Source organism: Eleginops maclovinus, chromosome 9 (assembly GCF_036324505.1).
Source record: "Eleginops maclovinus isolate JMC-PN-2008 ecotype Puerto Natales chromosome 9, JC_Emac_rtc_rv5, whole genome shotgun sequence".
In the NCBI taxonomy this organism is placed as follows: domain Eukaryota; kingdom Metazoa; phylum Chordata; class Actinopteri; order Perciformes; family Eleginopidae; genus Eleginops; species Eleginops maclovinus.
Window position 1 is genome coordinate 27945066 of NC_086357.1, and position 27677 is coordinate 27972742.

A 27677-nucleotide genomic window follows, 5' to 3' on the forward strand; every position below is an offset into this window, starting at 1 on the left:
GCAGACCCGAATCACATGGACAGAAATCACTGCAAACTCACCTCAAACCTCTGGCACACACACACACCCCCAAATACATGCTTTACTCCCCTGAAGTAATCATCCAAATAAAGACAAGCACCCGTCAGTTCTCTGATCATACAGAGGTGTGGATCAGGAGAAAGTGAGAGCGAAGAGGTCAGGTTCATGCGTCAGACTGAAACCCAGGAGCACACGCTTCAAACATAGGACTTACACAAGACAGGAAATATACATCTGTATGAATGTGTCTCTTTGGTTCAGGAATCTGATACAGATCTTAGGGTGATTCTGACTCAAATAGCTGGAGGTGACAAAGGAGCGGATATTAAATTCTATAGGGATGTTTTAGTCTGTGTTCTTTGTTTAGATCTGAGTACCACATCACGTGCTAACAGCGTGCTAGAAGACTGCATAGCTTTCTAAACCTCTCCTGTTCATTTCAAGAATTTTAAGAGGAAAGAAAGCAAAATAAAATCTAATTTATTTTATATAATTATTTCAACCACGCTCCAATGTATTATTGTTTGTTGATTATTCTGAAATAAAAGGATAACAATGAATAATATCATTGTAAAAGTATCTATTTTAAATGAAATATATTATATACACTTTATTTCTAATTATTTTTCATGCTTTTTGACACTCGGCTGTGCAGTGAAGTGGCAACCTTCCTGGAACAGCACAACAGGTATCAGTATCGAGACTAAAATAGTAACACGAGTGCATCCCTTCCTCAGTATTGACTTCCACTGACTGAAGACCCTGACCAATGAGGATACAGAGACTTAAAGGCAGCGGCTCTTTTGTCTTGCAATGCAAACATCATTTGTAATAATCTAACTTGAGTCTGTTATAAATACATACGTCTGCAGTCAGGTGGAGCTGCTGGGTAATGCGCTCCCCCACAGCTCCGGGTGCCGTTACACTGCAGTATTATTTAGCCCTGATTTAATTTAGAGGCCGTTCTCGACCCTAATGTTTACTGATGACAGCAAGATACTGAGGCACCAGACAAAGGGAGGGGAGGTGGGGGGGGGGTCTTTTAGTGCCTTCCCAAACTCTATTACAGCCAATGGCCATCTGTACTTGTTATCCAATTCCATGCAACAGTTAGCAAATAAAGAGCGCTAGTTAAGATTTACTGGGCCCATTGAAGAGATAGAGCACTCTGTGGTTCAATGTGAAGTCAGTCTGTATCACTGAGCCGCCTGCAGACACAGTGTGAAGTCAGTCTGTATCACTGAGCTGCCTGCAGACACAGTGTGAAGTCAGTCTGTATCACTGAGCTGCCTGCAGACACAGTGTGAAGTCAGTCTGTATCACTGAGCCGCCTGCTGACACAGTGTGAAGTCAGTCTGTATCACTGAGCCGCCTGCAGACACAGTGTGAAGTCAGTCTGTATCACTGAGCTGCCTGCAGACACAGTGTGAAGTCAGTCTGTATCACTGAGCCGCCTGCAGACACAGTGTGAAGTCAGTCTGTATCACTGAGTTGCCTGCAGACACAGTGTGAAGTCAGTCTGTATCACTGAGCTGCCTGCAGACACAGTGTGAAGTCAGTCTGTATCACTGAGCTGCCTGCAGACACAGTGTGAAGTCAGTCTGTATCACTGAGCCGCCTGCAGACACAGTGTGAAGTCAGTCTGTATCACTGAGACGCCTCCAGACAGAGTGTGAAGGACGGGAAGAGAGATGCACCGCAGGAGTCATAACGAGGAGAAAAGAGGAGAAGAGTCACACATTTAAAACCACAAAAACCAGTGAAATCCCAGCAGTGAGTCTGAGATTCCCATCCAACAAGGAAGGCCCCTATAGAAATAAACTTAACCTTCAGGAAATGAAAAGTGAATATTTAGAAGCAACAGGTAGCGCTGCAGGATTCGGACAAAACACCTAATGGGGATTATTTTTAATCTTGGCGATATTAGCGGGACTCACACGTAAAAGGATCAACGTGTGTGATTGGTCAACCTCTTAGAGATGTCCCGCCCCCTTAGCTTATCTAGCCAATAGGATCGTGCAAGTGCTCCATAGTGATGTCACTTTGTTTGTGGACTTTTTGACTTTAGGATTTAAGCCTTCGCAGACCATTTACATGCACACACACCTATATAACACAGTACAGGAGGGGGAAACACCCCAAAAGGAGAATAGGGCCCCTTTAAAGATAACCCGTGAGAAACAAGGGCTGTTAATTACGATTGTAGAATACCGCTTTCAGGCCAAGACTTCTCGACAGTCAGATATTTGCGAGTTAGATATACAATTTTGCCGCTCTAACTTTAATATCTGGATACAACATCTTGGCTTTTTCAAAATTCCCACTTTTTCTTCAAATTTCTGACTTTTCTCTATTTGTTTTTCAAAAATCCCTAAAAAATAGTGTTTAAGGGGTTAAGGCCAGTAAGCATGTTGCCTTCTCTTTCTCCATTTCAATCTAAAATGAAATGTGTATTGCTTATTAAACGTCTGTTGTATCTGATGTTTTATTGTGTACTAAAATAAAAGTGAAGTTGTCAAAAGTTACATTTATTTTAGAGAGGAAGCCTTCCTTGGGCACTTTTCAAGCATCCACTCAAACTCCTCCCCCCACATCCTGGAAGCAAACCAACATCAGTCAACATTCACCCCCCTAAAGGTCCCAGTGCCATGTGGATGAACACAAGCATGTTCCATGGGGTGGGGTGGGGGGGTTAACGCTGGGTTAGAGGTAGAGAGCTCTGTACAGTACCTGACCAAATGGTTGTAGATAAAGAGCTGGAATTTAGGGTGGAGGTTGGGAAGACAGACACTGAGGGAGGCCCAGTGGTGAGCCGTGAGCACAGAGAAGAAGCAGTGGACAGGAGAGCAGAGTCTACAACACACAGTCACAGGAGACACACACACATGGGCATGGAGACACACAACACACACAATGTGAGAGGAGGGAAAACATCACAAACACAAAGAGGGAGCAGACACGTAGGGAGGAGGGAGAGAGAAGAGTGATGAGCAAATGTGTTCTGATCCAATCACTGTGTCAGGTTTCTGATTTAAAATGAATATATACAGAGAGGTGCACGGAGTAACTACAGCCCGGTCACATGACTTCACGTCTCCACCGCTGAGCTAAAGGCGGCTAATGTTGGGCTATAGAGGAACTACAGCACGGTCACATGACTTCACGTCTCCACCGCTAAGCTAAAGGAGGCTAATGTTGGGCTATAAAGGAACTACAGCACGGTCACATGACTTCACGTCTCCACCGCTAAGCTAAAGGTGGCTAATGTTGGGCTATAAAGGAACTACAGCACGGTCACATGACTTCACGTCACCACCGCTAAGCTAAAGGAGGCTAATGTTGGGCTGATTCTTTGTTGTTACCCAAAGCTGAGTGGACTCCTCTACAGCATTTATTCTTGTGTATCCTCTTTCTGTGTCAGTTGTTTTGATTTGTAAAGCAACATATCTGCAAAATCTGATCCATGCAATGTGTTTCATATCTTTCTGTGGTTGGAATATCTCAGTGTTTACCGAAGCTGGCACTATGGACGGCCTGTGATCGGGTGCCAAGTTATAAATCCTAAATAAATAAATAAATACTAAAGCCCAGAACAATTGACCCACTTGTTGGAGTGGCGCTGGCAGGAGAGGCTCTGCAAGCACCTGACCGGAGCTGAGGAAGGCTAAAAGTTTGCAGGGTGCACAGGAACTCCCCAAGCATGAAGTTACACGTCAACACGAGAGGAAATGAGTGCAATAAAAAATGATGGAATGCACAGCCAGTGTTTTTCTTCCCTGGAAAATAATTGTGCCTTTGAAATGTCAAGTTTTAGTTTTGCATCCTGTGCTATAGATTGCAACTTTGAGCAGATATTCCTGGAAAGGGTTACAGGTTGTTACAAACTCAAGTTAATTGGATCAAAGAGGAGGAACCTGGTCCAGTTTGAAGGAGGATCAACACGGAGCATGCTCATCTTCACATGCACACAATCACACACCGACAGCAGCTTACACAGCATGGGAAAGACGGCATGCACTGATTAGTGTTCATTAGTGTAGTTGCTAGTTAAGGTAAAGACCCTAATAGAACCTTTCTAGCTTGTCCGGTGGAAAAATATACATAAAACTGGCACTTCTTAATAAGGCTACTGATGCTACTGAATGCAACAGTGAAGGAGGAAAACAGTCCTAAAGATCAGTTTGCTTTCTACTTTTCTGCTGCTCAATGTGCGATACATACAATATATACGATCTCAACACCTTATATGTTTACTTAGCTTTTCAAATGCTACTTATTCTTGATGTGCACTCATTAGTCTGTATGTTGTACAAATGTGTGCTTGTCTATATTTAATATGGTAGCTTACCGTTCTCTTTTTTACCCTTTTATCTGAACTGTTATGTTGTAAATTTCCTCGCTGAAGGGAATTTTTGAATCTGAAATTCTGTGTCAACCTATGTTATGTGTAATTGAAAGTAAAGTGCATTTTATCAGGGCAAACAAAAGCTAAAAGAAGGAAAGAGAATTTATCAGGTTTTCGGAGAATAAGCTCAAATTAAGCTAAAAAGAAGCTAACATTAAGCGTAAAGACAGAAGCCCCACACACCTGCAGTAAGCCGAGTTAGAAACCCCTCTTCACTTTCAGACCGTCAGCAGGCACAGAGAACTTGTATAATATAAAAAATAAGAGCGTTTACTTCTCATCCGTGTGTGAGCGCATCTTCTTGAGCTTCTGCATGATGCTGCTCGTCTCACTTCCAGATATGGAGAGCGGGGGGGAGGCGCTGCGTACGTCTTCAGCGCGCCTCGTGTTGGGGGAGGCTGCTTCGGAGACGGGGGTCTCTGACACGGGGGTCTCCTGCATGGGATGCAAACACAGACAGGGCATGTTTTAGTGAGGGTAATAAAGGAAAGGTAAGACTTCTTCTAAAATGTGCTTCTCTGTCTTAATTTCATTCCGTTTACTTTAGAAACACATTTTGGTTTTATTTACCACCACTAGGGTCATGATTAAAAGGTTTAATTGTCCCATGCTCCTTTGAAAGTGTAGCATACAATATACCTAAAGTAATAATGAATAAATCAAAGAATATTGTGCAAATGACAAAATGCAGGACTTCATATCTTACAGGCGAATAACATACTGCTTGTTCTAATTATATGTAAAAAGGTGCCGTGTAAAGAGATCTTATGGCCTAAAAGGAGTGCGTGATAGTTGAACTTTAAAGTGTAGAGGTGATCAGGGACTCACAGGTGGCGTTTCCCCCCCGGCACTCTTGAGACGCTCCTTCAGGCGGAGGGTAGAGTTCCTCATCCGCTCAATCTCCTCCTGCTGCTTCAGCAACAGCTGCCCCTCCTTCCTGGCCGCTCTGTTGGCCTCCTGAAGCCTCTTGATCTCTGCCTGGGAACGAGAGCACAGAGGAGGGAGGTCAGTAGAGTAATCAGTGTAGAGGAGACATCGCTCTGTCAAAATCAGTCGTGTGTCGTTACGGTAATCTCTGAGATAAATGTGCATTTATGTCAAAAACTCGAGTTGGGTTTCGGTTGATTTTAACCCAAAAAATCCTGGTTTTAAGATATGAAACTATAATTGCCATTTCAAACTAAAACACTTTCTTTTTACGTTTGTGAAGACAAGATGACACCTTCAGCAAACACATCCAGTCTTGGCTTTAAGAAATGTAAACTATTAACCCCAAATTCCTGTGATGAATAAACCGTTAAAGCTTGTAATGGTTTGATGATGAGCTGCTAACAAAACCACTGAACAGCAGGGGCATTACAACAGGAAGTGTGTGTGTTACCTTGGAAAATGACCAGCACACACACCACCCCCGGCAACACACACTCACCCACTTATTCCCGTGCAACTTTCCCTCATCCCAGTAAAAGAACTCCTCGTTCCTTAGCTTAAAAATGATTCAGCAAAACCAAAAGATGGATGGATCTCATCGGGACTCTAAGAGGAGGCTCAAGGACAAATAATATTTATCCAGGAGCCCAGTTTTAGATTCATTTGGCCCATCTTTTTTTAGAATTGCACACTTTGAAGGCCTTTATCTGATATTCCGTGGCTCGGTTCTAGTCATAATGAAATGTGATAAATTCTGCTTACATTTAGAGGACAAAAATAATACTTGGAAAGCTGATTATCTCCTCGTTCGAACAGTGGAAACATCTCAAAATGTGTCATTATATCCCCGCCCCTCCTCACCTGCTCCTGCTGTAGCTTCATCAGGAGGCCCCTCTGCTTCTTCCTGATGGGGGGCATCTTGTCGTCCTCTCCTTTGTCCCTCAGCCTCTTCTTCTGGTGCTCCAGCCAGGCCAGCTCCGCCTTGGTCTTCTCTTTGACGGCCTTCTGCCGGAGGTGCAGCAGGGAGCTCTGGTGCTGCAGCCGCACCTCCTCGTCCTTCATGTACTGACGCACCATGTCCATGGTGAACTGGGAGAAGCTGTCCTGCCCGCCGGCGAAGGACATGCTGGCATCCTGAGGCTGCAGGAGGACAGAGGGGAGAAGGTAGATTTAAGGAAAAAAGAGAGGACAAAAAGAGACAAAAACCACCTGATTACCAAACTGAATCCAGGCTTAACAAAGTCAAATACAAATAAAGGTAAGGACTTATTGTTGCTACTCTCCATCATTTAAAATAAAGACACTCGACAGATAACAGAGAAGAAACGTCAACATCAAAAAGGACAAACAAACATTTGGGATCTCTCCTATATTATTAAATTCCACTTTAAAACACAGAATTCTTTCATATTTAAAGGTTAGTTTTTTAATATTTAGATTTCCTGTAAAATCTTCTCTTTATTTTTTATACATTTTTTTTAAATTTATTTCTAAGAATAATTCTATTTCCTTTCTATTCAACTTCTCTAACTTGTCTATTTATGACTTTTTAAATCTTCCTTTTGTATTGTCAAACACTGACTCTGAAGAACGTGTGTTGGACTGAAATGTATCGCTATAGGTCATCATTTGAGTTAGTTCAAGTAGGTGTTGATGCTTTTATTTTGAAGGCAGCTTTGGGCATCGGGTAATAATGTATTTATGAGAATGTATTTATGATTCTTTGTTATGTTGGATTATTGAAACCCAAAAGGTAAAACATTACAGAAGGGCCTTCTTGCATTGACATCGTTCCGTTATGATATCTTCTGCCCGCTCACCTTTAAGACGTGATGAGCCCCTGAAACCACTGTGGTGTTGTGATTGGCTCCATCGTCCTCTGACTCGTCGTGGGGGCGGGGCATCTTCTCCATGGTTCCCCGGCGGTGCGCCTCGGAGGGCAGCAGAGAGCGGAACGAGCGCTCCTCGATCTCGTCCTCCGTCATCGACTCGTCAAACTTCAGAGAGTACTCGGTTGCAATGGACGTAGTGTCTCCTGGAGGATGGGAATAAGATAGAGTCAGTTCAGGTGTTAGACGACCTGTGAACACAGCTATAGCTTCATGATGGGAACAGCAGCTCCTACCTTTGTCCTCCACTACAGAGGGGATGCTGTCGCTGCAGAGGGAGTCATTGGCTGCTGTATGAACCTCCTCCTCTATGGAGCTGCTGCCCACCTCCCTCTCCTTCCTCTCTTCCCTTCTCCTGCATCCTTCTTCGTCGGTCTCTGTCTCTGTGATCGGGCGACGCATGTGACGGGCTGTGGATGCTGCTGGAGTCGGCTCCACTGATGGAAAAGAAGCAGATGTTAGAGCCTGTTCAGATTTCTCTGGAGGAACTAGAGAGGCGTGATGTGTACCTGATGTTTGGTCTCCTGAAGGACAGAGAGTCAGAGTGACTGAGGCTGTTCAGGGAGGACAGGGTCTCCTCCGGTCTGGTCCTCCTGTTGGACACCTCACTAGTGAAGCTGCGAGAGGATGCAAAAGAAGTGATGTTTTGGGACATTTTCAAATTGAAAGCAAAGATCTTACATTAAATCTCTCCCATTCAGAGTATCTCCTACAAAAAAGGTAATACAGGATCTATATCCCTCTCCAAATACCATTTAGAGAAGGTTTTCTAATCTTAAAGGGGAATTTTTAGCTTCAATGCTTTTTAAGACTTAAGGACACAGGTGTTTTTATTTACCTGTCAGACTCCTGCCGCTGCTTTGAGTGGGAGCTCTGCTGTTCTGAGTCAGAAACATCATGAGGAGCCAGAACCTCCGCTATCTGCGAGCGCGCCAACTCTGCCATCTGACAGACGGGAACACAACACACACATCAGAGGCTTTATCTAATGAGTCTCATGCTGGATGTTACGCCTCCCTCCTCGGCAGGCATTGTGTTCGCTTTACTGAAACTCCAAAAAATCAATCAGCTGTTGTTGCGGGACGGAGAGCCGGGCGGCGCTCCAGAGGGACGCTCACCTCTCGGATGTGTCGGGCGGTGTCGGCCGTGTAGCGCGTCGCCTCCGCCTGCTGACTCATCATCTCTTTAGTGGCCTCCTGGAGGCCCTCCAACGTCTCCTTCTGATTCGTCGCCAGGTTTTCCTGCAGTTCAATATGAGCCTGACATCACACACACACACACACACACACACACACAAAAATAAATTACGTAAGAATTCAAAAGGAAGCAAACACAGATACAACTTTGTGTGTATGACTGTGTGTGTGTGTGTGTGCGTGTGTGCGTGTGTTACCCTGGCCACTCTCTGCCGGTTCTCCTCCAGCTGTAGCTGTGTCTCCAGAGCTTCCCTCTCAGCTTTGATCTTCAGCTCGTAGAGGTCTCGAGCGTGAGACTGCTGCCGGGCCTGCGGGGTCAAAGGTCAGAGAGCAGGTCAGTAAAAACCGCAAACCCCTGAAAGAGTACACAGAACCGAGCTGATGCTTTCCCTCAGCATCAAAGCCCTTCCTCACCTTGAGCATCTGGGCCAATGAGACGCTCTCCTGCTGGGCCATGGACACGCCCATCACCCGCTCCACGTCTCCCAGCTGACGCACCGACTCCTCGATGGACTCCAGGTACTGTAGCTCGGCGGCCATGCGCTGCTGCAGGGCGGCGGGGGAGTACTGCAGGTCGACTGGGACACAGAAGGGGGGGTGGAGAGGGTAATAAAGGTGGGTGTTGGATGATTTACAAATAATTCTAAGGAGTAGAAAAGCCAACAAGTGGCTTTACATCTTCCTTTGTGACTGTAGCTCACGGTAACGGTCCATCTTGACAGCTTTTTTGATACACAGCACAGTCTAAATCACATATGTCTCTAGGTACGCTCTAAATATGAGTGTTCTGCACCTGTGGTCTCGGCTCTACCCGGGCGCGCGGAGGTGTTTGGGTTATTCCCCTCCAGAGAGCCGCTCCTCACAGCCTCACTGGGAGAGCTTCCTCCTGGGGGAGAGCCGGAGGACGGAGACCCGGAGGACGGAGACGCCTGTCTGTGTCTGATCGCTGAAGACTTCTGACTGTCAATCCGAAACACACAATATGATTAATAAGGAACAAAGGAGGAAGTAAAGCTCAGGTAAGCAGACACACATCCTGTGCACAGCATCCAGGTGGATGGGTGCACGGGAACAGATGCATTACTTTTAAAGATAATGATATAGATTCAGTTGAATTGGTTTTTGGAGAACTGTGCATGCTCATCAAGATGTCTACTTTATTCATTTCTGCCTTTTTGTTCAGTTCCACGTCAACATTTTCCCCAAAATAATGTCTTTTAATTTCTATTCAACAGGAAAAATGTTTGGTTTTTTGCAGTGTAATGAAAGCAGAAGCAACACAGACACACTTAACTTCTTACATCATATAGTGCAGCCTGTTCTGAAGCTGTCCACAGGAGGAGGGATATGTATAGCTTTGCAGAGAAGGGTTAACCAAATGATGAAGATAAGAGGGGAGGGGAGGCAGCAGTGAGGGGCCCGGAGTATGAATGGGTTTATTGTGCTGCAGGGTCTCAGAAATCAGGATATACTTTCCCTTGAAGGATGGCAGATAGTTAGAAAAGATAGGGATGTGAATGCACTCAGACTTAGATAGACGAGCCTTTAGTGAAGAAATCCCCGCCAAAGCTCAACAAGAACCAGCTTTGTAAACGCTGCAAAGACTAAGAGAGATTCGGGCTCCACAGCGCGGCAGGAATCTAAAGGCAGCTCAAATATCATTCCTGCATGCTGAGATTAACAGGACAAATAACTCTCTCCTTCTCTTGGCTGCGGGCCCAGGCGCTGGGGGAGCAGGCTGACCCCGCAGGCCCCCCCCCCCCCCTAGAACAAAACAGCCTCTGTTTCCTGTCTCTGGTCCGACTGCAGCTCTGCCTGCTGCTGCTGGGCAACACACAGCTGCTCAAACCCTCCAGCAGAGCCGCCGCACGAGTGTTTGGACTGGCAGCCTGCACTTTTAACAGCGCAGTTTGGAAATGTGTCATGCCCAGATGAATTAACCTCTGGGTGATTACAATATGTACCAAGTGGAGGTTTCTGAGTGGCTGGGAAAAAGTAGACAAGATCTCATTCAGCTCTGAGAGGACGCAGGTTTTATTTAAGCATGGCTGTAATTATAGGGAGGAAACAGTGTGGCTTCACGGGCTAATCTCAGAATGAATTTGCATCCAGAAAACAGCAAATAAAACCATGCTGTCAGGCTGAAAAAAACCTGATAAAAAAAGTCAAATGTCAGCCATCAGCTCCACCACTCCTCCCACAGAGCTGAAGGTAACAGAACACCAGGAAGGAAGGAAATAGCAGGGCGTGCAGGTGAGTTAAACCTGTAGGTGGGCTGCATATTTAACTGAAATTGGATCAAAGTGGCAAACAAGGACTAGTGAAAAGTTCAAATACCAGGAAGCACAATATTTAGTAAAGGCTAACTGTGTCATTTTGAAGGAAGTATTGTGGAGCAGAAGACATTCAAACCTACAAATCCTCTCCCACAGACTGACAAAATATACTTATGATGCAGATCCTGCTAAAAATATCACACCAGGATCCTTAATTGTGGGAACAGCATTCATCCACCTCTTGATCACCGCTCATTTGATACCTTAGAGTTGCTTTGACGTTGGTGGATGTTTTCACCTTCAGTGTACTTTGATGTATCTCGTTACCTGTGGCTTGAAAGCTCTGGAGTCTCCCCCGCAGCGTCGTTAGAGCGGACGCTCCTGGCCTGGCTGTTGGGAGAGCTTTTGTCCGAGCCTCTCCTCCTGGAGTCGGCGGATACGGCGTCCGATGGAGGAGAGCCGGAGCTCCTGTGATCCTCCACCAGAGTGGCATCGCTGTGGTCTGATGCGGTGCCTGCAGAGGAACACGGGTTAGGAGGCGAGGCAAGGAGCATGATAACTGAACGCTGTTTAGATCTGAGTCTGGGGACAGAAAGTAGACCCTAGTGTAGAGACCTCAGAACTGGACTGATGTGATCCACAAGAATAATGATGTAAAACTCTCACCCCTTCTTCTGGCGGAGTGCTTGGAGGAAGCCGGGGTTGATCCGGTGGAGAGATGTGGGGAGTGAATAGACGAGTGAAAGGATGAATGCTGGGAGCTGATGCCTCCTGGTGACCTCCTCATCAGCTCCTCAAAGTGACTGTTCACACTGGCAGGGAGGACAGATAAAACACATTTCAGTAAACAAAAAAAAGCTTAATAGGTAGAAAGAATACTGTCCATGGGAGAAACAGAAGAAGTAGAGAGTGATGTGAGTGATTGGTGTGACATTACTGCCATCTAGTGGTCATTTTACAATCTGCTTTCCACTCTTCTAACCTGCGTGAGTTGGAGCCTCTCTTGAGCGCGGCACTGGCTCCACTGCTGTGCAAGGACACAAAGTCGTCTTCGTACACGGCTGCGTCTACAGGGCCGTTAGCAGAGGGAGGGGAGAGAGCAGAGGGGGAGTTCCTCTCACTCCCTGCAGGACCAGAGGGAGACAGAAGAGACACATTAATGATCATGTAGCTTTCTAAGTTACATAGCTCCTCATAGATTGTTGAGTTGCACACAGAAAAGTAGAGTAACAAATATAGAACTTCACAGGTACATGCACCAATAAAGATGGTTAGAATTGCAGGAGGGCGAGACCTGGGCTAGAAGGAGAATTTCAGATATTTCCTGGGTTGAAAGATGTGTTGACTCACCTGTAACTCTTCCTGGAGATTCTTGGTGTAGATGTTGATGACGCTCAGAGGGCTTCCTTTGCTCAGCTCCTCCCAGGGTGCCTTGCTGCCATCGTGCTGAGGGAAGCTGAGGGCCGAGCACCGGGCTGCCTCCCTCTGGAACTCCGACAGCCTCTGGTAGTCCTTCCTCTGAGCTGCACAGTACTCCGCAGCCTCCAGGCGCTCAGCTGGTCTGGGAACACGACTGTGTGAGGGGTGAGGGGGACTCACATCTTCCTCAGAGAAACTCCCTTCACTCAGCAGAGGACCCTCGCTGATGGACCCGGCACTGGAGTCGTGATGGTCTGTCCGATTCTGATCCTCCGTCACTCCTCTTCTTGGTTCTCCTACATCCATTCTGTCAACCTTCTCCAAGCCGTTGACCAGCCTCCTTCTCTCGTGAGTGTAACCCGTCTCATCTGCAGGTGTGTGTGGATTGTTTGAATAGGTGTGTGTACCCCTCTTGTCTTTCTGTGCCCTGAGTGCATGTAGATTTCCCGCTCCTGGGAGAGGCGAGCCATTGAATGAAGTGTGACCCGTGCTCGTCAAAATCATCTGGATCCTCGACGCCAGGTCATCGTTATTCGCTGTCTCTACCCAGCTTCCTGCATCAGGAGCTTCAGAGGGTCGTATAATATCCATGGAGGTTTCTGCACCGTAGTTGACCCCCTCCCCGGCGATCTTCCGTGCCTCGCTCTCGATGCGGTTGGAGAGGGAAGCTGCAGTGGCCTTCAGGGCTTCGATGCGGGACATCTTAGAGTGCGGCCTGATGGAGGGAGATGTGGGCGGACGCTGCTTCACTGCTGTCTCCATCCTGAGCAGATGGGACAGGAGATGCTCTCCGTAAGGGGCCATGGTGCTGCCGCCGGGGCCGGGTCGCACTGCCGGACTCAGACGCTCGGGCTGCAGCAGAGAAGCAAGTCCGGTATCCAGATCGTTCCTGCAGCAGGGAGGGAGCAGAGGACACGTTCAGCAGGAGAGACAAATAGAAAAACATGCAGGGAATATGTTTTAAAAAATGTAAACTAACAGAAACGTGTCAGTGTTTTTATTAGTGTTTGTTCCTCTGTTGGGTGCAGTCAGGAGGTGTCAGAGTCCATCAGATACCAGAGTACATGTGAGAGCACAGAGCTGTTTATCTGGGTCAATAAATGGTGTGTGTGTTACTCTGGGGAGTGATGGAGGGGTGTGTGTGTGTGTGTGTGTGTGTGTGTGTGTGTGTGTGTGTGTGTGTGTGTGTACCTGGATAAAGGAGGAGGATGCTGGTCATTCAGAGACCTGTCGCTGCTGGAGGGGCTCTGAGGGGCCTCCAGTCCCTTGTTCTCCTTGTCCGACTCTCCTGAGGGCTGGTACATCGGCCTCTGTGGAGAAACACATGACAGAAATACCGTTTGATCATCTTACTTATGACTTCATTCATTCATTTCACTCATGCTGAGTCTTAAATTGGGTAATTCTGTACCTGGACTTGTTGTTTTGAGTGCATAAGTGTGTCAGAATGAGTCAAAGTATGGCAAAATATGATAATTATTTCCCAAGTTGGGATCAATAGTCGTAGTAGTAGACATTTTAATGAAAGAGAGATCACAGTTGTGTGTTATTAACAGTGTTGCATAGGCCGTCGCTGTCCTATTACCCAGGGTCAAATGTATTTTAGGTGTGTGTCGTCTCAAGATTGGGTGTGTCTGACCCCAGAAACGCACTTGTTTTTTGACTGCGACTGGTAGTACTACAGACTGTTTCGCACCTGATAACGAGCTACCTATTCTTAATTGAAACAACAACACAGTTAGCGCGTTAGCAGAGTCATAACTGGGAGTTTAAACCCCCCATAGAAGCTTTAGGGTTAGCCTAAAGCTCCTACACGTCTCTTGAATATGTACTGTACCATGTGAATAGCAGCAGCAGCCGGATGGGTCTGCGCCTCCCCCCCCAGCCGGCTCTCCTCCAGCAGCAGTTTGTCGTAGGTCTCCTGTAGTCTGCTCTGCACAGGGGCCACAGGAACCTCAAAGGGAGCTGTTATAACCGCCTCCCTCTGCTTCCTGTAGAGCTCCTGCAGCCTCTGGTTCCTCCGGTCCGCCTCCTCCCTCAGCGCCCTCTTCTCCTCCGCCTGCCTCCTCTTCCTCTCCTCCTGTTGCCGGGTGATGTACTGCCGCACGGAGTCTGCGTCGTAGTGTCTCTTTTTGGGCCCCGAATCGGGGTTCTGTGTTGAGGTTGGGCTGGCGCTGCGGCATCCTCTCGAGGAGCTTCCAGTTGTGGCCCCCCAAGCGGAGACAGGAGCCCTGGTTCGAGAGCCGGACCCTCCTCTGCCTCTGCGACCCCCTCCCCGGGCCCTCTGCCGCGCCCTCTCCTCCCGCTCTGCTGCTTTGCACTCCAGCTGCAGGTCATCGAGGATCCCCTGGATGTCCGCTGACAGGAGGTCTGTACCGACGCACGGGGGCTGCTCCCGCTCCGTGGGGGTGGGGGTGGCTGTGGTGCGCCTTTTGGATTTGGAGCCACCACGGGGCCTCTCTGTGCTGCTCGGTCGGATCCGGGAGTTTGATTCTGAGCGCGGGTCTGAAGAGGAGCGGTGGCGGGAAGCTGGGGGATTATTAGAGGAAGCAAATCATTTACATTTATATTCAATGTAACATTCCAGTCCTTACCCTCTGAACGTTTGTAATATCCTGCTTTATACTCTGTGCACATTTTTATTTCCTACTTTTTAAATGATACTTTATTTCTATTGAGATTTTGAATTGTTTATTTCTAGTCTTTTAATTTAATTTTTATGCTGCTGCAACGCAAACATTTCCCAGATTGGGATCAATAAAGTACTTATCCATCTATCCTTCCATCCTTAGCTCTGCACGCTCTCACACACATTACATCCTATATTAAATGTTATGGTGAGCAGCTCTGTGTGAATGTCTTGTGTGTTCTTGCATCCTTTTGTTTTTGCCCTCTTTGATATTGTGTTGTCTTCTGACCTCCCACGGGACTACTGTGCAAATTAGCTGAATGCTATGATGTGTGATGCTGCATCAAAAACATACATTCTGTTGTTGTGTATTTAATTATACTACATGTGCATAGAATCCTGCATACACTTGATCCAGGGCCGGCTCGGACCATTTTGCTGCCCTAGGCAAGATTTTAGTGAAAAATGTAACCGGGATGAAAAGGGTGTTCCTCTATTTAATTAGTGAAGTATGTTTCTTACATCAAGCCACAAAATTAGGATTAGTTTTTTTTCTCCTATGAGATCTCCCAGCGCAGCGCCCCCCTAGGCAACCGCCTATGTCGCCCATTCCAAAAAGCAGCCCTGACTTGATCACTTCATTTAGGTTATTGTGTTTATTTTCTCTTCCCTATTTTACTCTAATTTAAACTGCTGTTGAATTTTGCATTACTTAATTCTATTGTATTATTATTTCGGCGGCAGTGGCTTAGTCTGTAAGGGCCTGGACTGGGATCCAAAGGGTCGCCGGTTCAAGTCCCGATTGGACCAACAAGAGTGAGCTGTTAGCTGGAGAGGTGCCAGTTCTCCTCCTGAGCCACTGCAGAGGTGCCTTAACTGCACATGATAATAAAACCCTTGAAGGTGATAAACACTACATGGTCCCTTTCAAATGCCTTCAATTAATAATCAATATAAAAAGCACTGAAAAAGTCTAAACTCGTTTATTTTAAACCGGTCGTACCCTATACAATCATTTGGACTGTTTCCCGTCCATCTGTCCTCTCCAGCTTTGTCCCATCTCACAACATCCTGGCTGCTCCAACAAGTGACTGCAGCTGATCTATAATAAAAACAGCCCAGCTAAAGACCCAGACTGAATACTAAATGAGGCTTTGGGGGGGGGCTGTAATCTGTGCCGAATTTAAAATTTAGAGGATCTAATCCAGACAGAGTTTCGGCCTCGCCCCACTCTGCCCTTCCCAAGAGGAGGGGGGGTGCAACCTCTGGAAATCAGGCCATGTCTCATTGTGCAGCCGACCGGAACAGCCAGTCAATCTCTATTCCTTCCAGTCAGTGGTACCGAGAGCAGCTAGCTGAGACAGAGGTGGATGCAGAGAGAGTGTGAGTGTGTGTTGTGTGTGTGTGTGTGTGTGTGTGTGTGTGTGTGTGTGTGTGTGTGTGTGTGTGTGTGTGTGTGTGTGTGTGTGTGTGTGTGTGTGTGTGTGTGTGTGTGTCCAGCCAAAAACTCTTTATTTATTGATATTCTCTGGCAGTGTAACTGTGGGTCCCACACATGAATGGTCTCTATAAGTCTGGAGATATTTCCAGTTTCACATCTTCCAAGTTCATGGGTCTTCTACAGGTAACACCACCTTGTGCACAAACAAATAAACTGCACATATCTTATCTAGCTCATGGCAATAAACCTGAGTGGCGACTGTTTGATAGCAAAGTAAAATGAGACGTCTGAGCGAAGGGGGGTAAAGGTATGAGAATAATTCCCACGTTGGTTTGCATGCAGGCGTGCAAATAATGCAGAGGAGACATTTTTGACACCCAGTTGACACACTGGGGAGCTCAGAAAGCTAATCACCTTTTCTATTTATGTCACTTTCACTTTCCCTCTACCTTTTGACTCGCTAAGGAGAGAGTGTGCAGCTCAGCAGGACCCTTAAAGAAATGCAGCTACAGCAGAGAGGTATTGCTTATTAAAAGAAGGGATGGACTCAAAAGAAAAAACACTGTTTGTGAATGAGGTCATCAACCAAGCATCATAAATAGTGACATTATCATCAAACATCTACCTGCAGAAGTGAGAAGGAGAAGCCTTTTTTATTTGGGGAATGGGACTATAATCTGCACTTTAAACACACTTCCTTTTTGTATTTATGGTCGTGCATGTGGGTTCTGTAGGTGTAGTTCCAGCTGTGTGTGTGTGTGTGTGTGAGTGAGTGAGTGAGTGAGTGAGTGAGTGAGTGAGTGAGTGAGTGAGTGAGTGAGTGAGTGAGTGAGTGAGTGAGTGAGTGAGTGAGTGAGTGAGTGAGTGAGTGAGTGAGTGAGAGAGAGAGTGAGTGAGAGGGAGCAGTGGCATGTATAGAGGGGTCACAGTTCAGCTCTCCCACCTGTTCTGCTCAGTCTGTCAGCTGGCAGCGGCCGGTCCTCCTCTCTGAGCAGCAGCTTGGGAACCGGACCAAGAACCATCTTCACCAGCTTCTGGCCCTCCCGCCACGACGCAGGGCTGATCACTGCAGAGAGACAGGACATTATCATTAATATTTATAACACTTAATGTAATACTATCCCACGTTTACCTCTCTTTAGCTGAAGGCAAATCAGAGTCAACGCTGACGTCACTTCCCTATCTTTATATGACTTTTTACCGCGTTTTTTAACCTCTTTAAGGTATCTTTGAGCACCTGATGAAGAGCTTAATAAACCAAAGGCATTATTTATTATTAATACTCTATATAGAGATACATTTTTCACTGTCGATATGTATAAACACACGGCTTTCTTGTTAATTCTACTGTTGACATTAATGAATACTTATGACGGTTGTCGTTAAGTGTCTTTCGGTAAGTTATGTCACTTTTGATGCACAGGTGACATTGTTTGAGATGTCCTTGTTATGACAACTTGACATAAACCAAGACAACAAAACCATAAACATGTCATAGCAGACCTCCATACATGACGGTTTAATGTCGCGCTAAGATATCAAGCTAAACGCTTTTCTTAAGTTTGACAGTTCGGTCTGCTATGGCAGGTTTTGTTGTCTTGGTTTATGTCAAGTTGTCATAACAAGTACATCTCAAACAATGTCACCTGTGCATCAAAAGTGACAGAACTTACCGAAAGACACTTAACAACAACTATCATAAGTATTCATTAATTTTAAGACAGGTGTCATGCCATGGTTATGACAATGTTATGTCAGTCTTATGATCACCCATTCAAGTGAAGTGTTACCACATAATCTAATCTGTTATCCCCCTGTCATATATAGTATAGTGCTTGTTGGGGACCAGCTTCTAACAACCTCATCAGGAGTTTCTAGAACACGTGTGATCGTCTCTTCATGGGCAATTAGAATCAGAACATGATCAGCTGCTAGGGGAAGAGCATTGCAATCCAATCCAGTTCATGTTGAGGAACACATATGAAGACATGCCCCCTCTAGCTGCACGGACAGACTCCCTTCCACACATTCAAACACTGATTAGAGAAGGGAAAGACAAGGTGCACGGCTTTAGTGAGACTAATCTAATGTAAACCCAGTGGAGGCTCTGTTCTGTTTCAGAAGTTATGAAACAAAAAGGACTTGTTTTTGCAGTTTGCAGAAATCCCCCCCAGTGCATTTTCCACTTTGCCCCTACTAACTATCTGGCATGTGTTTTATACACACTGCTGATTTGAGTCACATTTGCAGGGCTGCTTAAGAGGCATAGAAATGTCATTTAAGAAGTGTCTTTGCATTGAGTAATCTCTAGAGCTATTCCACAATCTACCACAGAGAGGTTCCTGGTAGTGAAGCAGTACGTCCGCTCACCAAGCAGCTGTTTGTGCTGGGCGGACCAGCAGACTGAACCTGGCCACAGATTTCAGAGGGATATTTATAGAAAGCGGCCAGACTTCAGAGACAAGTACAAGAGTTGGAAGAAACCCAAGTAGGAATCAGGCACAGAGAGAAGGAAAGCTCCGGCACAGGGGGAGACATCTGCACTCAGCTTGGGGGTTATCCACCACTCTGAATATCTTCTGCACCAAAAACGTGTGTTGTGGATCTCTCTGCAGCCCCACAAGGTTTGAAACTGTATTTTAACACATATATACACTAAGAAATATTGTACTCCTGCAAAAAGAGAGCGTGCATCTTTGTAAATTGGGGTGGGGGCTGGGTTCTCAGCTGAGCAGAGTAACAGTATGTGACTGTGACTCTTACGTATGTGTGTGTGCTACACAAACTGCATGTCACACATACTCAACATTTCTTTAGGGGATAAGAGTCTTAACGCAGCTACACACACACACACACACACACTCTGTCTGCAGCATTTATGACATTATAACATCATTAAAATGCAAATTAAATACTTTATGGTGATTCGTTCAGTGTGCAGTTTGCATGTTAACATAGTTAGCACCTGATGAGACTGTATCGCTCCCACTGAGGCACAAAGACCAGTAGCAATGAGTCCTTCTAAGCCCAGTTAAAGCTACACATTTGACGCTCCCTTGACTTCCACTTCATAAGCTTCCTTATTGTCGCGGATCTGAGGATCATTGTACCTGGTTTTGCGGTCAGCTCAGAGGAAGGGGCCGCTCTGTGGACCTTCCTCACGGGTTTGGGGGGCCTCCTCTCTCTGGACCGGTCTGCTCTCTGTTCCCTCTGCTGCTGCTGTCTGGATCTGGTGCTCTCTGTGCACACAGCACACAAGCAGGGAATAAACAACACACACTGACACATAATAAACTACACAAACCTGCTGAACACTTTTAGCTATCTAGCAAATGAAGACATACATTCTATGAGTTAAATAAATAAATACAATTTGAAAAACAGGCCCTGGGTCAAAGTAAAGTATCTCTGATGTAATGAAACAAAACTACAGAGGCACTGATCGATCACTGGTTGCTCTGTCTCATACCCAGTTTATTTCACCTCTAATTTACACACAAGTGGCACATTATGGTTTAACAGCAGCACTGCTGGGTGGAAGGTGAGAGTGAGTGAAGAGGACATAAAGCTTATTATCTGTAACACGATAAGGCTGCAGAGGAACCTCAGAAACAACGTTTTTAACACAAAAGGGTCCTATAACTTTTGGAGAAAATGTAAGGTAGTTAAAAGATACTGTTTTCTAATTTTCCATGAAAGAAAAGTCTTCGATTCGACTCTGAATGAAAAATGCAGCTCAGACTTCAAAAATCAAACAGTGCATCTCTACCAACACTATGACATCGTGTTTGTTTATGCTGAAACAGCAGATCCAATGCCCCTCCTACAGACCTATAACTCCACGCCTTGCATTCAGTGCAATCAATAGCTTCCTAATGCATTTTTCTTGTCAGCTCTCTGTACTCCAGGCCAGAGGGTCCAATTCAAACTGGATCAAAGCCCGGACAGACACACAAACCAGAGCATATGACTCACTGTTATTATCCACATACAACTCAGGCTTGCAGTTGAAAGTCCAGGTTAAAACAAAAGCAAATACAAAAGGTTTCCAAACAATACCATCCTGACCAAAATCCATGTGAATGATGGCTATGAAGATAAAGTTGTTTTGTCCTAAGCTCACCAGCAAACTGTCGGGACAGGTCTCTGTATATCTCCCTGCTGAGGTTGTGAAACTCCTCCTCCTTCCAGACCTTCCCATCAGGAGTCTGGATCTTAGTCTCAGTGCTGTTGAAACCTGGAAGTAAAATAATAAAGATGTAAGCTGTATTCCCAAATCTTAGTAGATGTTTTGGGATGTATCCTGAGCTGCAGGTACCTTTGTACATGGGTGCGGGCGGAGCAGCTGCTACTTTCCGTGTAATAACCGTGTGCGTGTTGCTGCTCCCCACAGCGGCAGCCTCGGGTTGCTCCAAGCTGAACAGCAGCTTCTCTCTCTCTGCAGCCTCCTCCAGATGTTGCCTCTGCCTGCGGATGCGCTCTTTGAGTTTCTCCAGCTTGTCGTCAGGCTGGTGCCGCCGGAGGTTCTCCAGCCGCTGGGAGGCCGACCCGGGGCTTGACGAGGGGGTGCTCTCCTCTCGGTGTGCGGAACCTGGAGCTAAACTCGACTCCTGGCCCTCCATGCCCGGTTGTGCATTGGGAGTGCCGTCTTGCTGCCACGCAGAGACCCGGACCCCAGCGGGCCTCATGGAGTCCAGGGCCGGCTGGTCGTTGAGGTATCGGACCTCTGTGCTCTCCAGAGCCGAGGAGCGAGTGCTGTCCAGGTCCCGGTCCGTCTGGGAGTCCCTGGTATCTCTCTGGTACACCATCTGGCTGAGCAGGGGATCTGAGGGAGGGGGGGTGGTGGAGGGGTGCGAGGACTGCAGGCTGTAGGCCTCCAGCTGAGAGGGGGGGTGTGGTGGAGGGGTGGCCTCTCTGGAAACAAACCAGATTACACAGGATCAGGAAGGGGATCAAGACTTACTCTTAGTGCACAGAAGAGCACATGCATGGGGGGTCGGGGATGTGTAAGGAGGGAGGGACACATTCACTCAACATGTCCCTTTGATTTAATTATCAAACCTTTTTAAAATGTATGATTTTTTAAATTCTGGTACTTCCACTGCTCTCAGTGACAGACATGGAGCAGAAAAGATTGCATATGGCACTCTAAGTAAACAAAACGTATACGCCTGAGACCTATTTGTAAGAAATGATATCTTTTTTTGCCAATTCTGGGGCAGAAGAAACACATTTTTATAAAAAATATCAACTTTACATCTCGACACCAAAGCAGCATATCTTTGGTGTGTGGAGCCGTGTGTCTGGTGAAAGCAAGTCAAATATTCACCTCTGCTCTAAGCCTTCATCAACTCTTGAGAATATATTCCCCTTAAAATCCAGTAAATCTGTTTCAATACTACAGAAACAAAGGTGCCGTACCGTTGCTAACCAACCACTTAGCATTGAGCGACTGAAGTGTCCGGGTGCTTTTCAACTGCAGGCAATAAGGAGATGTCAGGAACACACGGCGTCAAAGGAAATCTTAAAGAGCAGAAGAGCTCTCCTGATGTTTCAGGTGGAAACAAAGAGCTGACGCCAAAACCACAATGAAAATATCCCAGCTCAGGTGGATAAACACTCTAAAACTTAATTATGTTGTCACTCTACAGAGCACACACGGGTGGGAAATATAGCCTCTGAAAGAGACTTAAAAAAGGTATAACCCTGTGATATTTGACCCTATCGTGAAGGCCACAGAGAGGTGACTGTGAGGAGTGCTTTTTAAAGCAGTGTACCTGTAGGAGGCCAGCGGCTCCCTGAACTCCACGCTGTTGTTCCGGCGCACGTTGCTGTCCTGCGTGGCGTTCCTCAGCGGGCTACGAGAGCTGCTCTTCTCTGGGCTCTGCTGACTCCGCCCCCGGTGCTTCGAAGATCCCGCGGTGCCGTCAGCTTGTTGTCCATCTGTGACAGAGACGGCGTGTTATCATTCAGAATCAGAATACCTTTATGCGTCCCACAGAGGGGAAAAGGACATTGCTACAGCAAGAGTGAAGAGCCAGAAACAGCAATGTAATAATTAAGAGGCGTGCATAAGATATTAAAGAGAAAAATAGAATCACAATTCACAGAAATACATGTCCAGGTGGACAACAAGTACCAGTAACAGTAGAAACAATAACTGTAGCATGCATTAAGTAGTGTGATATCAGACAGGCCACAGTAAGTAAAGGTAAACACTGCGCAGTTTTATTACAGTAGTTGAACTGTTTGACTAAGAGATAGCAGCCGGTCATACTAATAACTATAAAGCTGTATATATATAAATATAGTGATACTGCACAACAGAGCTGCGGTTACAGGCAACAGAAATGTAGAATTTGACTTCTAATGAAGATATTTAGAAGTGACTCACCTCTGCAGCGCACCGTCCTGGAGGATTTCTTCTTGGGGGGGTCCATGACCGAGTCCAGGAGAACACCTGTACCTGGAGCGGCTTCCAGGCGGTTTTCTATATGCCGCAACTGAAGAGGGACAACACACAGGTCAGACTTGCTGGGTTATAAGGCAATAAAAGGGGAGTCATCGTCATCATGATTATATATTCCAGACTGTATTTAAATACTGTGAAAAAATGGAAAGTTGCAGGTGTACTTACAGCAGCTTTGGACTGAGATAAACTCTTCCATGCACTTGTCAGCTCTGACAGGGAGGAAGAAGATGCATGATTCATTGAGGGGTGAAAAAAAAAACCAGCTGGCATGTAAACAAGTCATATGATATGTCTGAAGAATGCATTAGAATTAAAAGGGACTGTAAGAACAATTTACCAACACTAATTCAGCTGAGACGGAATTTCTTTTACACACCTGTGCCAATCGTGTGATCAGTAAGCTGCTGAGCGGACACCTCCGTCCTCCTGCTGCTCCTCATCGCTCTCATTCACCTGGAGGAAGGTTTACACAAAGGCGAATAGTGAAAAACAAGGTAAAAGTGACACAAATGTATAAAAGTATACACTCTTGCATTCCTATACTGCATACTTTACACACAGACTGAAAACAAAGGCAAAACAAGGAACAACAAAGAGCACTAAGCACTTTAAAGAAAGAAAACAACTGACAATCATTGAAGACTTTAACAGTCTTAAAGGAGAGCTGCTAAAGAAGCACAGCATGTAAACACATCCCATAATAAATGACATACTGCAATGAGTATCTAGTACAGGAACACATGCACTTATTGTGACAGCATGTTGACATCAGATTAATGTCGCCCTGTTATTTAAAACCGGTTCCACAACAGCACATTCCTGTCAGTAAAGGAAGGTAAGCAGCAATGCAGGCATGTGATGTTTACTTAAAACACCTGGCTGCGCCTGTTGCCCTAATCCTGCTTACAGGCCAGTATTATCATGTGTGCTGTACATATAGCAGGGTTATTTCTGAACCGGGTATCAGGTCTCTGCTCCCTCTCTCTGGGGCTGTCGTCCTCAAACCAAAATGCAGATTTCCCTGTAAAATGTTAAAGTGATGCCAGAAAACAATCTCTCTGTTGGTCAGAAAGGGTTTAATGAGTCCAGAGATATGAAGATGGGGTCAGGTGTCTGGTCAGACGGCAGAGACAGCTTACGGAGAATAAATAGGGGATGGATGTCCGGTGGGTCTGCCGGGGGACGAGTGGCAGGCAGCAGGCTGACACTGAAGCTGAGATTTCTGATCCTTTCTTTTACTCTCCTTTTTTCTGGAGGGGAAGTAAAGGAACCAGAGCTCTGGATTTATTTGTTGCAGCAGCTTTAAGACATGAAGACACTATTATTTTAATGCAGGATTTTCACCTGGAAGTGGGCGGGGCTTCATTTAGTGACGTTAGCGCCTCATGCTATATTTTACTAGAAAACCCCTGTATTGAGAAAGACGTTATTGCTGATATCCAGATAACATTTGATCGACCATAAAGCTAGAGTACAGTTGGTCTTACATAGGTACTGTTCTTATAAAGGTAATAACACACTGATGTTTTGTTCTGATTAGAGAACCCAGTTCCTGACACAAAGGAGAATGTGTTGACAACTTTTCCACTTTTAATCAGTGCACTTAGCCATGGATCTATTTGCAAACCTAGCCTAGATACTTACACTCATTATGAGTGTTTCGCATTCATATTTAACACCCTTTGAGTCATGAGGAGCTCTTAAGGAGTCATGCCTTTACTCATAACAGTCAGGTGACTCAGTCCTGGGGCGAGCATCACAGGCAAGAGAGAAAACAGGAGGAACATAACCTCATCTATATTTCTGAGTGGACAGTAACAGATATTCAGAGTAACATCCCTCCCCATTAACACGTGTGTAACACATGTTATTATGTTACAAACCAGACTACTTGAAAACTAGTCTGTGGGTTCCCTTTTATCTAAATACAAATGGGACAGAGCAATAGAGGTGGAAGAAGTTGTGTAACAGTAACAAATTACATTTACTCGAGTACTATACAGTACACTTTGGAGGTACTTGAACTTCACTTGAGTATTTCCATTTAAATCCAGCAGCTACCCTGCAGTATACAAAGCCATTAGAACTAGCTGCACCTTTACCAGCTCTGAGAACACTTTAATGATCAATCATTATAAAACATATCAGAGATATTATTCTGAAATGGACCAATCAGACAATGAGTACTTTTACTGTCGCTACTTTAAGTACATTTAGATGAGAGTACTTTCTACTTTCACTGGAGGAACATTTAGAATACTTTTACTGTGACAGAGTATTCATACACTCTGGTACTTCTACTTTACTCAAGTACAAGACCTGAGTACTTCTACTTTACTCAAGTACAAGATCTGAGTACTTCTACTTTACTCAAGTACAAGACCTGAGTACTTCTACTTTACTCAAGTACAAGATCTGTGTACTTCTACTTTACTCAAGTACAAGACCTGAGTACTTCTACTTTACTCAAGTACAAGATCTGTGTACTTCTACTTTACTCAAGTACAAGACCTGAGTACTTCTACTTCTACTCAAATACAACCCCTGACAATTTTCCTACCTCTGACAACAATACTTGAATAAATGTACTTGGGTACTTTCAACCACACAACAGTAATGAATTCACACACGGAAGTAAAGCTTTCCTCACTGTCAAGATAAGCTGACGTCAGCTACTGGTGGTCAAAGCTGTGACTTGAACCGAAACTGCACACACTTGCATTACATGAAACTACTTTCTTATGAAGTTAAAAATAAACGTATGTGAGAGAGACTTACTTCCGACGTTAGCCTACATAAACAGCGTGTTTACTGACTCAAGTCCACATCCAGAAAGTCTACAAACACAGCTTCATCTGAGGCTCCAACACCGAGTAAAGGTCCCGTGTTGCTCTCGTAGTAAAAGCATCCAATTCAGTCATTTAGAGCTCAGAAAGAGTGTCAACGAAACTATTTTAAAGTGTCAAACCAGTCTTAAAGAGGGTGAACTAATTATCGATCAATCAGCACAATAATAAAGCATGTTTGGAAAGGTTTAAGTACCAGAAACACACTTATTGTAAAGCAAAGCTGGTGATTTCTATTAGAGCAAAAACAAGCCGTGTAAAATCCGACATGGCACTGTTTCTTCTTCGCTTGCAGCCTGAAGCGTGAGTCTGCTCAGTGCTGCCGCCTGTGGTTGAACCCTATACTATAAAAGCCTCCATCCAGACTCTATGGTAGTGATGGAGACTGGCTGCAGTACAGCTCCCAACCACTGATGTCCCCTCAATGCTACTGGTTTCTGAGGAGCTCCCAACGCAGGAGGAAGAAGAAAATCTATCTTTTGACTTTACATGGTTTGCATTGACTTATCAACCCTCACAGAGGTGTAAATCGTGTTTATATCCTTTTACATCCCCCTGACAACGACTGTATGTCAGTGGACACCTCACTGAGAAGCATACCTTCAATTCACCAACTTCATATTTTCTACATTATTTTTAAAACCCACTTAAACAGCTTGGTTCACACTGAAGCTACAGCTGGACCTGTTCTGGGGCAATTCAAATGCTAGCTGTTAATGTAAAAAACAAAACAGTGTTGGAAAGTCACTAAGATTATTTACTCAAGTATTGCAGTTGAGTATTTGTACTTTACTTGAGTATTTCAGAGGCAAATATTGTACTTTTTACAACATTACTTTAACTTTCACAGTAACTTTGTTTACATATAAAACATATGCTGATATGGTATAATCATAGACTCATATAAGGTATCTAAAAGAGGTTCACATTGACAAACTACAATATTAAAATGCTGTAACTTGTATGGAATATAATAACCATGATTATAATAAAATCCATTCTGAAAGTAGACCATAGTATTTGTACTTTTACTGAAGTAAATGATTAGAGTACTTCTTCCAACACTGTGCTGTTTTGATGAATGATACAGTATTACAGTACTAGATGAAACAACAAGTAATGGCATTTAAACTCTCAAAGTCAAACTGGAAAATTAACTGTGTCAAGGCTAGGACTACAACTCCCTGTCCAGGGTTTAGTCGCCCCTACACCCAAACACAAACATGATTTTTCATACTTTCAGATGCTAACTAACAAAGAGTAAATTATTGTTTTCTAAAAAGCTAAGTAATACTCAACACATTCGACTTATTAATACTCGTTTTTAAGTTTCTAGTTTTGTTTACAAACATTATGTCTGCAACACATTCCTGCCTCTGACTTCAGGATGACTTATTTAAGAACGTCTCAGCTCCGGGGAATAGACGGAGCCGCAAAACTCGGGACAGTTGACGTTAGCCGACAGGAAAGTCATGAATTAACTTAGCTGTTTTCTTTTTAAAAGAGGAAAAAGACATACCTACGATGAAAGGAATCGATGTATCTAGATGTCCAGATTCATGCTGCCCTCCTCATGATAATAAAAGGATAATACAATCCAAACTTCTTCGGACTTCTTCTTCAGTTTCAGCTGTTTGCTAACGTTAGCATTAGCCGGCTAACGTTAGCAAACCGATGTTAGCTAACTAAGATAGCAACTTTTTCTAACGACATTCACCCATTGTTTTCGGGTTGGTGTGTGTCTGTGTGACAAGATATCCAGATCAGCTGTGAGGTCCCTAAAGAGAAACCTCGCTACCCGCCTCCGAGGTGTCCTTTCCCGGGTTACTGTGTTGATGTTTCTCAGCGAAACTGCTGGGTATCCAAGACGGGTCGGTAACCGAGGCCGAAATATCGCGAGAGTTTGACCACGTCAACGGTCAGAAAGCCCCACCTCGTGAAATACACAGCCAGATACAGATAGTCACACACACACACACACACACACATTACGGGTCAATTACACAGTTGTTGGAGAATAATGCACCACTTTAAAGTAAAAGCAGTCTACCATACTGTGAAAAATATAATTTGACACATGAAAGCCTCACATTAAAATCCTTTAAAATACATAAATTGCATTGATAAAAGTAATCTTCATGCGGACTGGCCAA

General features: G+C 45.1%; 1 protein-coding gene across 1 annotated transcript in view; it reads right to left on the reverse strand.

Annotated features, from left to right (window-relative positions):
- cep350 (centrosomal protein 350) overlaps positions 1 to 27390 on the reverse strand; it is a 39745-nt gene extending 12355 nt beyond the window's left edge. Inside the window, 28 exon segments of the mRNA XM_063891205.1 lie at positions 2752 to 2874; positions 4701 to 4861; positions 5255 to 5404; positions 6218 to 6496; positions 7177 to 7391; positions 7482 to 7615; positions 7617 to 7682; positions 7755 to 7862; positions 8084 to 8190; positions 8364 to 8504; positions 8639 to 8749; positions 8856 to 9019; positions 9235 to 9401; positions 11045 to 11231; positions 11384 to 11529; positions 11700 to 11841; positions 12064 to 13025; positions 13328 to 13446; positions 13974 to 14665; positions 17150 to 17272; positions 19317 to 19445; positions 20330 to 20443; positions 20525 to 21120; positions 21984 to 22149; positions 22601 to 22709; positions 22844 to 22887; positions 23055 to 23131; positions 27044 to 27390. Of these exon segments, the coding sequence (XP_063747275.1) occupies positions 2752 to 2874; positions 4701 to 4861; positions 5255 to 5404; positions 6218 to 6496; positions 7177 to 7391; positions 7482 to 7615; positions 7617 to 7682; positions 7755 to 7862; positions 8084 to 8190; positions 8364 to 8504; positions 8639 to 8749; positions 8856 to 9019; positions 9235 to 9401; positions 11045 to 11231; positions 11384 to 11529; positions 11700 to 11841; positions 12064 to 13025; positions 13328 to 13446; positions 13974 to 14665; positions 17150 to 17272; positions 19317 to 19445; positions 20330 to 20443; positions 20525 to 21120; positions 21984 to 22149; positions 22601 to 22709; positions 22844 to 22887; positions 23055 to 23127 (5528 nt within the window). The 5' untranslated portion in view covers positions 23128 to 23131; positions 27044 to 27390.
- Positions 27391 to 27677: the final 287 nt, after the last annotated feature.